Raw genomic sequence first — 14839 nt, 5'->3', positions numbered from 1 at the left:
CCCCTGAAATTCCTGATGCCCTAATCCAATCTTCGCCTTCTGATATGAAACTCCTGCTGCACTCAGGACTGCCACCCTATTTCCTAGGGTTTTATGGGGCTTCTTTGCTCTTTCAACAAAATTCAGGCTGGGCTCTAACATACAAAAATGTGAAAGAACCTAATATCTGTAAAACTGTTTCAGGATAGTTTTAAAGCAGTCTTAAGTTCTGCATCGTGGACATGGGTTTGGAGTGAAGAACTTGCAGATATTCACAACTGACTTTGCATTTCAAGACAAAGAAGTTCTGCCATCAGAAGATAACACAGAGAAATTGAATATATACAGGGGAACAGAAATTCTGAATTAATCAATTTCATCCATTTCTGTTGTAATAGTAACATCAGCATCCCTAAACTCCAGACAAGATCCTATCCACTGAGCTGGGAGCATTTTGGTTCCTAAATTTAAAACCAGATGCTTCCAAAAATCCAGCCTTCATCTAAAGAGGGAAGAAATGTGTTGCTAAACAGATGTATTAATGCAATGTTGTCTTAAAAGCAGGAAAACAATCAGCCAAGATAAGGACGTTCCTACATCACATATTCACTAATTACTACATGCTTCCATGTTTTATTTTAACTACATGGAAACAAAAGCTATTTTAATTAAAGAGAAGGCAGCTACACAAGCTAGAGCTGGCAAGTGAAATGCCTTAAGCAGTTCTTTGGAGGACTTCACAATGTCTGACAATTCCAATCTATTAGCTACCCCTCTCTCCACAGAGATCATGATTAGCCAGCAAACTTGCCCTTTCAATTCACTCAAAGCTTCAATCTATTCCATCTGTGCTCTCTGAACCTTTCATTTCCAATAGGTTCAGGGTAATTCAGAGCAGCCAGGGAGGCTGACAAGTTCTGCCTTTCTTTTACATCCTCAGGGCTACATGCTGACACCTTCGAATGAATTTAAAAATAAATACAATATCACTGCTTTCACACAACATCGTCATTGCTTTGAATTCCATTAAGGAAGCACACAGGTGTAATTAGGAATTGGGCCATGACTCAAACAGCCACTTGCCCTCATGCTGGTCTCACCATTCCGCTGTAATGGAATAAAACCCTCCTGTGAGCTCGCAGCTGGACCCAAAGGCTGAGTGCCTTAAGAGTCCAGATGGACAGAAAAGGTAACTGTGCTGCAGATCAGTGAGCATTGTAAGGGTCCTGGCACCTTACTGCACACTCTGAGCAGCAGTGGGACCTGTGGCACAGCTACAGCTCCCACATGGAATGTGTCTGCTGGGAGTGATGCTGGGGGTGGGACAGAGGCAGGAAGCCCACACCAGATCTGAGGAGAATTAGGGCTTAACCAGTTCGGTTCAGTTCAGGAGGCACCAACCAAGTGATGAAGAGCTGGGCAGTGTCTGGGTGACAGGCAGGTGTGAGGGTCCCATCCCACAGCAGTCTGTAGTGCTGAACACAGCACTGAGAGCCGGCGTCTCTGCTCTGTGGCTGCAATGGGATGTCAGCTTGCTGAGGCCTATCAGCTGCAAAGGCAATTAGAAATACACCAAGTGATCGCTGTCGAGCTTCCTTCCATCTGGCCTGGTTTCTGTGCTTGAACAACAGCTAAGATTGAACATCACCTGGCTCTATAATCATGCTCTCTGCAAGGGAGTGAGAATGAAGGCCTGGGAACAGATTACTGGATGTACAGTTAGATGCTACAAACAGAAAACATTCATTGCAGCCTATGAAGGCACTCAGCCCTTTTTCATCTGAGATCTGGTGAGCGTGTGGCCTCGGGGTGAGATTGTTCACAGTCCCATCTCTGTTGGAAAGCTTTTCTTTTTGCTCCGTTAGTTTTCCAGCAGATCAAGGAGCTCAACCACCTCAGTAGGCAACTGCAGTACTACTGGAGCTGGTGCCTGCAACGAAAAACCCCAACCTCTATAAATGAGGAGAAATTATTAGTTTTCAGCTGTCTCTGCGAGCTCCCTGCATGGCTCATTACTCAACTGCAGAAATGCCAATGCCACACAGGAAAGAGATTGCAGCAGCCCCAGCTGAGGCTGACGCTGCTGTGAGCAGCTCTACCATCCATGCTCCTTTTCAGAGCAGATTCAGCCCACTAAAGAATATTATAATTTTTTTTCTGTCTCCAGCTTACAGTCTAGGTTTAAGTGAACCAAATCCAACACACAAAATACAGGAAAGCACCACTGGTCAACTACTGCACCTGCACTATCCCTGTAAAGTGGGGTTTTTTAATTTCCAGGAAAAGGTCTGTCAGAACCATTTTCTACAGCCAAATTACAAAAATTCTGAACATTGTTTCTGTGAAGGTAGGCCTTGACTCCTGAAGGCTTATTGTTCCCAGCTGTGTTTTCACAGCACTTAGCAGAGTTTTCCCAGCAATGCAGTGTGGTTTCATGATCCCCTCTGGAGCTGCATGGCATCTCCAGGAGCACACAATGCAGCGTTCCCCTGGCCCAGCTGATGCCTCCTTGTGCAGGGCAGAAGACAAGTTCTATTGTGAGAGCTGAGAACGAAACAAAACCCTTCCCAGTGTCACCCTCGGCCAGCAGGTCAAGGGAACACACTCAGAGGATCTGCAAAGTGTGAGAGCTTCCATTATGCAAAGGCCAGAATGTGCAGAGAGACTTTTTACTACTGGAAAGAAGAGGTGAGAATGACGAAGCTTGCATGCATGTGAGAATATTTTACTGCAGAGACAAAAGAGTTAGTTTCAACCACTGAATGCAAAGGAGTACCTGAGCATCAGTTGTTCTGGTTTTCCTTTCAGAGGGGTGAAATAAAGTACAAACCATTTCACATGAGATTGTTGAGAAAATTAGCAAAACTATCTTAGCTGCTGCAACTTGCATTCAGCATAAGCAAAATAACTATTTATTTATTCCATGAAAATTTATGGTAGTTTATATTTGTATTAGTCTGAAACTTAAGTGTAAAGAAGGGATTGTGTCTTCTTCATTTAAATTAAGGGCAACTCTGAGGGCAACTCTGCAGTTTGGTAGAATACAAGTTTCATTGGATAAGATTAAGTATTTGTGTAACTGAACCCATCAGGCCTCCTGGGATGGCTCTGGTGAGGGGCTGTGCACACCCTGTGTGCCTGCAGCAGCTCACAGAGCACAGCTATTCTGATTTTCTCCAGCACACAACTTTCACAATCCCATCTTCACTATCAGTTCTTACTCTGCAGAGTACCACCACAACACAGAGTTGGATCATTATTTCTTCTTCTTGTCTTCCAACTTCCATAAATTTCTTCTTGCTTGCCCTCAATCTTAATTTTCTGGGCTCCCAGCCTAGAGTTTCAATTATTTTCTGATAACTCGTATAGGTCAGTACTAAAGTTCAATGTCATCTCTAAATCTAAGATTATATATGGTCTGTTTTCCTCCGTGATTCCTTCTGTTCATCCCACTGCTGAAAACAAGGCTTGGTATTGGAAGGAGAAGAGCAGCAGCACTGACCCATAAATAAAGGGGCAGGAGAAAGTGCAGGAATTATGGAGGGATTCACTTGCTGAGTGTCTGAGAGAAACATTGATTCAGAAATTGGAGAAGAAAATGACGAGGCGCTGGAAGTGACATTTGCTAAGGACCGGTCAGATTTAGATTGGAAGGAACACAACGATCAGCTCTTCCTAAGACAGATGTCAGAGAAGGACAAAAGATAACTGAGACTGCCACAACAATTCCACAGAGGAGGTTTTGATCGTGCCTGTTTGTAGGAAGAAGATAGAACAAGGGAGAGAATGTGTAGTTCTTGTGACAAATTGATCAAAGTGGCAGCAAACATCTGCAACAAGTCAGAGAGAGGCCCAAAAGGGAACGCTGCAGAGTCAGCACAGATGTGAGGATTACAGGGCTGCTCTTCTCAGGCGGAAAACCAACGAGAATCTCCTTGTTATGAAACAAAGGATGGCTTTAGCACTTCACAGGATGAACTGAGACACTGGAAAAGCCCTCTTACACCAAGTAACATCCTGCAGGACTCTGTCAGCATTTGATCATCCCTCGATCTTCACTGTCTCCCAACAACTTTCCAGACTAGCTGCAGGCCATAAGTACCCAAGGGCTGGGAGAGTTAACTACCTGAGAAATGGTCATCTGACCCACGGAAACTGCTGAAATCCTACAAGGTCTGGGAATGCCCCCCTCTGCACCTCCATCTGAATTCCCTGCTCCTCACTCGGGCCGCCAACGCCCAGGGCTGGCAGCACTGCAGATATGCTGCCAAAGTCATCCTTCTCCTCTGGAGCTGCTGAAAGGAGAACAGTTGAAGAGAATCTCCTCATGAACCGTCGTTTTATTATTATTGATGCCATTTGATTATTTGATGAGAACCTATAATGCACACGCAGACATTCTGAGCACCAAACTATAAATACAGGAACAAAGGTCTGCTATATTTAGTATTCTCCACTTACAAGCATTTCTCTTTCTTCAGGGTCTGATCCAAACCAAACTCATAATTCTGACAGGAATAGATGAAAGGATGAAAGCAGCACATGACTGCATAGAAATAGAACAAAACCAAACAAATACATGCTTCACCAGTGATTATTGTACCATTACTCTGATCTACTGCTGCTCTCATAAAGAGGCTAAATAAAAAGGCAGGCAAAGCCCCAGTAGATGCTGATACTTGTATTGTAAACTGCTGCAGCTGAAACAGCAGGGAGCATCTTCAGCAATATCCAAAGTTATGACAGGACAAATAGGGAAAAAAGGTAACAGCAGCAGCACACACCTGTGGAAGATCACAGATCTTAAGTATTTACCTTAGTTAGCTTTACACAAATGAATAAATAAGAACAATAAAGGCACTGAGATACCACTCAAAACATCAGCCTGGTGGACAGCATTGACAAGGAAATGCCACCTTCTTTGTCAAGGGAATTCACAGTGATATTTTCTTTGTGTTTTTTATAACATGAAATTGGTTCCAAGTCAGACTCCACCTAATTTAGAATGAAAGAACCTAAAGGCTAACGAACAGGATTGTGTCTGGTTCGCTGTGTGTTCATACAAGTTAGCTCACCAGTCAGAAGAATCCATTCCTTTTGACTCTTTCAACTTCCATGTCCCATCAATAACACAGGGACCAGCCAAGAGTCTCTTTCACCATCTCATTACCCCCACTCCCCAATATGTTCACAACTTACCAGACTGAAGGAGCCTAAAATAAACGCCAAAGACTTAAAGGGGCAAAGAAGGAATGAAATATTTCTAAGATCTGTACCATCTGCCAAAAAAACTTACTCTTTCATAAGTGGTTTGTTGCATTGGTAATACAGACATTGAAAATATTTTCTTTAATAGAAAATGTAACAGAATACAACGGAAATAAATACAAAACCATCTTTATTACATCTTCTTATAAAAGCCTTTTTATGTTCCCTTTACCATGCTGCTGTTTGAAAAGGCTTAGATAGCATATTCATTGTAACATCAGCGGATGGCATCTACTCAATCCCTTAGAATATTTTAATCACACACATGCTTTCATCAGATCTTTATTTTTTCCTTACCCCACTCTTCTTTTCTATTCTCACAGGCCTCTGAGCAGCTCATGTTGTCCAGCAATCAGAATGTCACATCCCAATATTTAACACAGATGCTAGAAATTAATTCTTATCATGTGGTAACATGTACAGCAGATGCTGCAGAGCTGCAAGTAAACCAGATTCTGCTCTGAACACCTTGTATTCTGAGTTTTAAAAAAGGGAAAGCAGGGAACTGGAGTGGTTTTTCAAAGGTTACAGAAAGCCAATGGATACCCTCACTCCTAAATCACCATCACGAACCACTACATTCCCCTGCTCTCATAAAGAAGAGAACTCTAACAAGGTAAAATGATTGTATTTTTGTAAAAGGATAATAATGCCTGACTTTAAAAAAATGGGCTGGAAAATAATGCTTTATAAGGTCATTTACAATAATAAACCAGTACTATTAGAAGGCCACTCCAAGCTATCAGTCATTTTCCCACTTCAGAGCCTATCAAACAGAGATATTTCTGCTCCACAAAATATCAAACAGCATGAAATCCTCAATTTTGTGGGAGATGCCAATGTTCGTGTGTGGCTTGTCTGAAGAGATTTTGTTTATTTTTAAAAACACTGAGCATGCTGCCAGGGCTGTAGTACAGGCTGGCTCAGTGGAAACCCATTAAAACCACTTTGCTGGGCAGATGGTGTCAGAGAGTCAGGAGCACAGAACAGAATCCCACTGTGCACAAGTGTTCAGTATGCAAGAAATCATCTCCTATCAGACAGTGCTGCAGGGGACACAGGCAGCCACAGAGGAGAGCCGAGCACAGCAAAGGCAGGGGAGGCTCACAACCCAGAAATGTGCAAAGGACATGGAACAAGGGAGCATGAGCTGCAGAACCTTTCTGGCCCCTTCTGCATGTGCTCCTTCCAGAGAAGGAGGGACAGGTGTGCTCAGTGTTTCAGTGGCTAATTCTGCAGGTGAGCACAGCACCTAACAAACCCTGCGTTAACAGATCCTAAACAGAACACACACATGGAAAATGAGTGTAAAAGTATTCCCTGTACTCTGCACCACGGGTGGCAGTGAACTTGCAGTGTGTGGGCACAATCAGCTGCTCGATGCTGCCCCAAGTCCTGCACTGAGAACCACATAAAGAGATCCTTCTTCATCTCCAGAGCTACAGACCTGTGACCCTGAGCAAACTAGATCCTATTCTTATGTCTGAGAACAAGGTAAGGATGACAGGAGTGTAACTGCAGGTACATGGTGTATTTACAGATTTATCACACTGCAAAGTTTTGCAGAGCTGAATAGTTCTTTCAACAGTAGCTCAAAACACAATCTACAGAAACAACATCAAGCAGGAAAACCTGACAATATACCCAGTGCTGGCAGCAAAGTAGGAAGTTAAATGTAGGAATCTGACACACACAGACAAGAAAGATAACTACCCCATGTGTACCAGCAAATCAAAATTAACCAAGCAAGGCTGATTACATTAGGACAGAGATGCAACGCTAAAGGATAAATACAGATATTGCAACTGTAAGCAGATGCAAATCACCATTATTTTCATGAAGACAAGTAGAATGAGTCACCATGGCTCAGCAGAAAATGGAGGATACAATTATGTGCTAATCCAGAATCTTTAGTACAGGAGTGGTTTGAACACTAAGTGGGATTGCTTCTTCCCTATATTGTGGATTAGGTCAATATTCACAGACACTACTAGTTACCTCTGCCAGCTTTGGGTTCCTCCTCTTGCACAATCAATTTACATAATGTTTACTGAAAACATAAAACTACACTTTTAAAAATATAAATTAAAAGCAAGTGATGTGGAGGGCCCACAAAATTCAAGGTTTTGAGACCATTCAGCATTAGATGAGACTACACTCTGTGACTTGGAGGATTTTTTTAGCATGTAGGACATGCAGAGTCATCTGTGTGATTATCTGGACATCTGCCTTGCTCCTCAGCAAGAGATCTGCAGACTGTCTGCTCCACAGCCTGCCTCTCTTGAAAGCAAACGCTTCAAAGGACAAGATGTGGAGCATCCTGGTGCAGCTGGAGAGGAGCTCCTGTTGCTCCTTAGTCCATCTCAAAGCTGTGTCCCCCAAGGGTAAAGAGTGTGTTGACATCTTTCCACATCTCTGCTTGTGGTGCTTGTTATTATTACCCCTGCTGCTTTTTTATACATACCCAGCTAACTGATTGCCTCCGTTGTTTTTATAAGAACTACCTTATTCAATATCCTTCCCCTTCCCACAGTTTAGAATCTACATGGTCATTTTCAGATGTGGGTCTGTTTTGCTTACAAACCATTACCGCAGTCAATTTCTGAGACACTTCTACCAAAACATCCTTGTAGCAAAGTCTTTATTTGCAAATAAAACCCCAAATAACTAAACAAACCAATTCAAAGTAACTTTAAAACCAGAGACAGATGGGCCTAAGAGAAGGTGGAGTGACTAGAGGAGGAGGAAAGAAGCCTTCTGTTTTGTAAATCCAGGAAAATATGGCAACATTGATGACTCTCCTACCAACCTTTTATACACTGCTTGTACAAGAAACCAAAGTGCATTTTGCTGAGCCACTTCCAGGGAGACAATGGTCTGCAGCACAGAAACTCCCTCAAGGATTCTCTCTTGATGAAAACAGCCCAGCAGCGAGGGTGTGAGAACAAACAAGCGTTCTCTGTGTGCAGAGCGGAAGCTCCGAGGCAGTGAATTGACCCCAGGGTGCAGATGCCATAAGTGACTGGCAGGGTTCTCCTGCTCAGCGGTGATTTAACCAGCCTGTGCTGCACTGGATCACAAACACTCAGCAGTGCCTGTGGCTGGAGCACTCAGGCAACACCACACTGCCCACAGCAACGCTTCCGAGTAACCACAGTCAGTCTCACTACACTGGTTTTCTCTTTCAAGGAAAAAAGCCATCTGACCTCCCAACAGAAATGCAGAGCATCTTACACAGTGCCCTGGTTTTGGTATTGTCACAAAGGTCTTTGTTTACAAGCAGGCACAAACTGGGATGCAGTCTGAAAGCAGCCTTGTTACTTCCATTTCCTCCCCTCGGTTTTTTCTCCCATGCACGCAGAAGGTTTCTGGCACTGGTTTCACAACACTGCTCAGATGTTCTATGAATCACCACCGGTGTGTGGGCTACAGGCTGAAAAATACCACTCCAGAAAACTCTGTCTAGTCTGAATTGAAGCCTGCTGAAGGCACTGAAACGCCCTGACGGACTGCAGTGGGCTCAGTAGCAGGGTGTAACTCCTTCCATCGCAGAGCTCTGAGTTACAGCCTCCCCTGGGTCCAGTTTAGGCACAGCACTAAAGCAGCAAATGGAAGTTTGCATTGGTACCACACAGGCTGTGCTTTGGAAGATAAACAGTTTCAATCCCTTGGCTCTGTGGGACCATCAGACCAACACCTTACACCAGAATTAAGTCTATTCAATAAAAGAAATAAGGGACATGAAAGGGCCAATCCTCATTCTGCAGTGAACTGTGCCCACATTTCAACCCCGGGGCAAAGTAGCCTAAGATCCTCAAATATGTACTTTAAACTGCTCATGATAATTAGTGTTATCTACATGTCTCGGACCTACTTAAAATCCACTTCATTTGGAGCTGCCATTAATAATGCAGCAGGCAATACTACAAAGACTGGTGAAAATCAAGTAATTTAATGTACCACTTTATAAACCAAACTTGTGATGAATCTCAGCTGCCTCTTCAGCTTCCCTGCAATCAATCTGTCTGCAGTCATGTTTATGTATCCTAGGACCCGTGATAGACTGCCACTAGACTTGGCATCCACAACCACCTCAGGAGCTTGATTTAATGTGAATGCAGCATGAAAAATCAGATTATCTTTTGATTCTCTCCTTTATTAAATAAAACTGATCTTTATTGAATAAAGCTGCTTTTATTAATATCTAAAACATTGGTTGGTGTCACAGAGCCTGCCTGTCCTAAGGAACTAATAAAAGAAAAGACAGAAGTAAAAAAATGAGAACATTACAGGGAAATATTAGAAACCAAATCACATTAAGCCAGTATTGCAGCTGACAAATAAAACACGGGTCTAGCTGTGGAATTTTTTGTTCAGTCTGAATTTATTATTTTTACTGAAAGAAAAGGAATCAGAATGGAGTTTTTCCCACAAATACTCTGTGGCAAGAAACACAGCAAGAGTGAAAAAGTGGAAATGGTGTTCCCCTTCCCTTTTAGTGTATCAAACAACTTCAAATTCAGTGCAGCTGGGACAAAGCACAAAAACTCTGGGTTTAAGGAAACTTCTTGAACTTTAAGCTGGAAAGATTTAATTTATTTTGGGGGTTTTACAGAAAACTTTGGGGTTTTTGGCCGTAAGCAGAGCTCACAGGAAAAGCTCCTACTGACCACACGTGTACTTTATGCTCACGTGAAAGCAGCAAGCACCACATTTCCCATCCAGACCAACTGCACAGCTGGAGCTGATGCCAGGAATGGCTCTGTCCACAAGAAACACCAGCACTGTTACTTTGAGAAGAAGAATGTGTCCCTCGTCATCACAATCACAATCAGTCAACATGAACTGTAATTCAACCCTGAACTCTTGTCTAGCCACCACCAAGAAGGAGTGGAAAAAAATACATCTCATAAATCAAACAATCTTTGATTTTAATCCCATATACAGAATTATAACCCATTACTAATATACTACCACTTTCCTAGAGGAATGAACGAAAACTAGCCATTTGGGGGTTTGGTTTCCTTGTTTTCCCACTTTTCAGTCACTTTGCTGTAACAGGAGATCTGCGTCTCTGCACATCTCTAGCTATGGGGAACACCCTGAGGGGATACAAGGAAATCCTGCCTAATACACTTGCCAAGCCTCCATTTCAATTAAATTGAGAGAAAAAGAAAATCAAACCAGCAGCTCCATGGCCTGAAATATCATTAGAGAGCATCTTGCAGGAAGATTTCTGCCCAGGATGACACAGAAGAACACAAAATGCTCAGCAGAAGACAAGCAGAACAAGTCACTAAAATGTTCATTTGGTTTTTACTGTCAACTTAAACTTGAAATTTGAAATCAATGAAATCGGGTTTTATATGGAGACATTCATAATTAAAAAGGCTCCTCAATCTTTAGTTTCGCAATATACATGCCAGAAGTGTTTGGCATCTTATGGGAGATGCTGGTTTTATTCTAGACTTAAGCCAGGCATGGAACCTGGAGCTCAAATAAAGTATTGAAGTTCCTATTGTACTCCAGTGCAACAGATGAATTTCCATTTAAGCAAGAGAACAAAACACCCACATTATTGTGCCTGTTGCATATAGTTTGTTTTCATTAACATCAGCTGGACCTGGTTATTTTTTGACTGAAGACTTCCCAAGAACTTCTTCCCACCTTTGACAGCAAACACTGAACTGACTGAGGGACAGCACTGGCCCCCTAGGACTGACTCAGGAAAACTCTGCTGAGGACAAAGCTGTGAACTGCAGTTCCAGAGCATGATCACCTCTGCCCTGACACATCCACCTACTGTGAGACTGACAGTGCATCAACACGCGTGGATTCTGTCATCACTGACAAGATGGCCTGAGAGGATCTTTAGCTCCTTATTGAAAACAACATTTCATTTCTCAGGCTGGAGCTCTGCGTTTTACAAGATAAAAGCAAAGCAAAATCACAATAGTATTCTCAAGTCTTCAACATTATTACCTGAAAGATTTGGAAACGGTGCAGTACAAGGTGTGTTGCCATGGTTCTGAGTAATAAGCAGCAGCCCTATACACAATAGAGAGCTGATTGCTGTTGCATGTTAAAAGCTTTTGTATCTCCTTAGGAAAACTTTGTCATCGTGTCATAAATGAGAGAGTTTTTCTATTAGCAGCAGAAAAGCATCAAAGAAACATGCCCTGTAGTAGTAATCATGCCTGATGTGTTTTTTGTCTGTTCATCGTACTGCGTGGAGGGGGTGGGAATCAACCTTTTACACTGTGAAGTTCATACTATAAATCTCTGGAACACTCTGGTCTTTCCAGTGTGTTAAGGCATAGCAGTGCAGATGGAGGCTGTCACCAAAGAGAAAATAAACAATTGCATTAAGGACAGATATCTGTGTCACTGAACAGCAGAGCCCTGGCACTCCCACAGCAGTGGTGTCTTGGATACCCGAGGTACAAGATCCACAGCACAGCTAACACCAGTGCTGCTGCAGGGATCTCCTGATCTCAGGTTTCATGGAATCACACAATTCTTTAGGCTGGAAAGCCCCCAAAACCATCGAATGCCCCTGCTAAGCCAGCACTGCCCCGTTCACCCCGGACCACATCCCCAGGCACCCCATCTACAGCCCCTTAAATCCCCCCAGGCATGGGGACTCCACCACTGCTCTGGGCAGCTGTGCCAGGGCTTGACAGCCCCTTGGGAGAAGCAATTTTTCCTAATACATCTTTCAAAAGAGATGCAAGTAACAGGTCAGAATGAAATCACATATGAATGCTATAATTGCTGAGTTGGCAATAAAAGAAATGCTGTATTTGTAAAACTGAAATGCCATTTATTCCCACCCTGGAATAAACTGCAATCTCAGTCCAACATTATGTGAATACAGTGTTAGGGCAGCAAACTCAAACACAGCAAAAGCCAGGGAATGAAATGAAGTTCATACTCTTACTGCACTGTGAGCCTATCCAAAGTACTGATGATATTGCTTATAACAAAATACATCATTTACAGCCTAGCTGGGCAATCACAAGCTACTGGTGTGCAATGTGAATGAAGCAATCTCTTGAAAAGACTCTGAATTCTAATCCCTGCTGCTAATGCATTTCCAATTGCAACTTTAGAACAGGACTTACGTAGGCACTGCATTTAGGAACATTTGAGAAGACTTATAATTTTGTTCCTTTCTTTCTTCACCTGTTCTAAGGCAAAAAGGAGGAGAATGGAATTTGATACAGGGAAGCATCACAGAAATAGAGAGCTAGTTACTCTGCCTTCCGTCAGTGAGCTCAGTTGTGGATACAAACTAATTAGTAAAAATAACTCACTTAATGAAAAAGAAAAGTGCTGATCTCTGGAAGTGTAAAAGGGCATTAAGAATAAGTAATATATTTTTTAATAGGGATATTTATAAGCAGGACTCTTTACCAGTATGTTTGCAGAATCACAGATTAAATGCATATGCTTTGATTCCCCTCTGAAGACTAATCCACATGAAAACTTTGTTTTCCTGCCAAAATATAACTGCTGATGCACAGTGTCTGCTCAGTGGATATGTATACTTCTCCTAATTTATATTTCACAGGAATGCTCAGAATCATCTAAATTAAGTATTGCAAAAAGTGCATTCACCTTTTGGCTGATGCCATCGATGGAAACTTTTAAGTTCCGAGGAAGCTTTAAATGCACACAAAAATATGTGCACTGCCTGTGTGCTGGTTTTCTGATTTGAACTGTAAACAAGCTCGAGGGCTCCAAGAAGGAATCACTGAGTTGCGTGAAGTGATGCCATCAGGACATTCCAACTCTGTTCAGCATGCAGGATATCAGACACCTGCTACAGCATCTCATCAAAGCTTTGAAATGTTTCACAGTGTACCTGTTTCTTTTGTCCAGTAAAACACTGCCAGCCAGTCTGAGATACAGGAATTTTAATCTGAAAAATGGCACAGAAGGTGACGGTGGGGCAACCAAGTCCAATAGCCTGTACCTCTGGGGATTTCAGACTTCCATACCACAAACCCTTCATAATCCAAAGCAGAGCTATGCTCAGCAGCAGCATCTTCCACCCCACCAAAAGTACAGTAAGGAGGTAACAGATGCCTCAGGAAACTGCCAGACTGTTTGTCATGGTCAGCCAAGGAAAGATCCTTCCATTCAGGCTTTCCCATCGCATCCTCTGCGGGTTTGACTAGCACATGGCTTCCCCCAAGTCTTTCCGTCTCGAATCGTATCAGCGCTCAAGGCACTACAGAGAGAGGGGAGAAGGGCTGGCTGTGCAAAATAAGGAACGAGATGCAGTGAAACAGAAGAGATTAAGACTTACCTTTGGAAAAAACTGCTGCCAGGCTCAAGAGGAGAGGCGACAACAGATGCCCCATATTGCTAATCCCGGAAGCACACATCCTACGGTTTGTGGAGCACTTAGGGATCAGTTTCACACACTTGGTAGTCAAAATCAAAACCGTTCAGCTGGAGAAGCTACATTTTCAGAAAAGGTCATCTGGAAAGCGCAAAAGGGATTTCCTTCGCAGAGAAGACTTACTTCTTTAGCGTTAACCCTCCCCCTTCCTCCCTCCTTTCTTCCAAACAGAGGATGCTGTGGAAAAGCCCCCCTCTCCCGCAATAAATAAGGAGTCAGTTTGGGTTCGGATGCCGGCGCGGAGCCGCAGCTGCCCGAGGCGGGCGAGCAGCGCGGTGCCCGGCAGCGCCGTGTCCGTGTCCGTGTCCGTGCCGGGCTCGGGGCAGCGCCCGCCGCGGGATGCGCTCGCTTCACACGGGCAGCGCCCGCATCGCGGGGAGCAGCGCGGCGGCTGCCGGGCGGCACCAAAGTTTTCCTTCAGGCGATGCCGATCCGCCCTGCAATCATCCACGCGCGCGGGGCTCGGCGGTGCGCGCTCTTTTTTCCTTTCGCTCTTTTTCAAGTTCTCAGTTTCCTCATTGACCTGTCTGACTCTCCGCGCGACAGGGACATCACCGGGAGGAGGTGACGGCGCTCGGGGCTGCCGGGGCCGGCGGCGGCGGCCGGCGCGCACCTCCCGCCCCCGCGGCCCGGCCCGCCCGCCCGCGCCGGCCCCGCCGCATCCCGGGGGCTGCTCGGGTACCGGCTGAGCCGCCGCCGCCGAGAACAACAACGCGGCGCGGCCAAACAAATAAATAAATAACCGGGCCGAGCCAAGCCCCGCCTCACCCCCGGCGGCCCGGCAGCCCCAATCCCCGGGCAGCGGGGCGCGGAGCGGGGCGGAGCGGGGCGGGCCGGGGATGCGCGGACCGGCCCCTGCCCGGCCCCTGCCCGGCTCCTGCCCGGCCCCTGCCCGGTTCCTGCCCGCTCCTGGCCGCTCCTCCCGGGCGCGGCGGGAGATGGCAGCGGCGATCCCCGGGCTGGAACCCGGCTCATTTTCGGCGGGCAGGGCAGGGCAGCGGCGGCTCCGGGAACACGGGCAGGCAGAGCATCCCCAGCATCCCGAGGCGCTCCGGCAGCATCCCCGAGCGGCCCGGACGGACGGACGGACACGCACCCAAACACCCGCGGCATCCCTGCGGCTGCCAGCAGCGACGCGCTGGCATGAGCGTGCTGCTGCACGTGGCGAGCCTTGGGCTCCTT

The 14839-nt window shown here is 45.0% G+C and overlaps 1 protein-coding gene across 1 annotated transcript in view; it reads right to left on the bottom strand.

Moving 5' to 3' along the window:
• TMEM132D (transmembrane protein 132D) overlaps positions 1-14275 on the bottom strand; it is a 182419-nt gene extending 168144 nt beyond the window's left edge. The window contains exon 1 of the mRNA XM_064726457.1: positions 13562-14275. Within this exon, the coding sequence (XP_064582527.1) occupies positions 13562-13640 (79 nt within the window). The 5' untranslated portion in view covers positions 13641-14275. The remainder of the gene's footprint in view (positions 1-13561) is intronic.
• Between the last annotated feature and the right edge of the window lie 564 nt (positions 14276-14839).

This window comes from Zonotrichia leucophrys, chromosome 15 (assembly GCF_028769735.1).
Source record: "Zonotrichia leucophrys gambelii isolate GWCS_2022_RI chromosome 15, RI_Zleu_2.0, whole genome shotgun sequence".
NCBI classification, from domain to species: Eukaryota; Metazoa; Chordata; class Aves; order Passeriformes; family Passerellidae; genus Zonotrichia; species Zonotrichia leucophrys.
The sequence above is the reverse complement of the archived record's forward strand: the minus strand, read 5'-3'. Positions and strand labels throughout refer to the sequence as shown.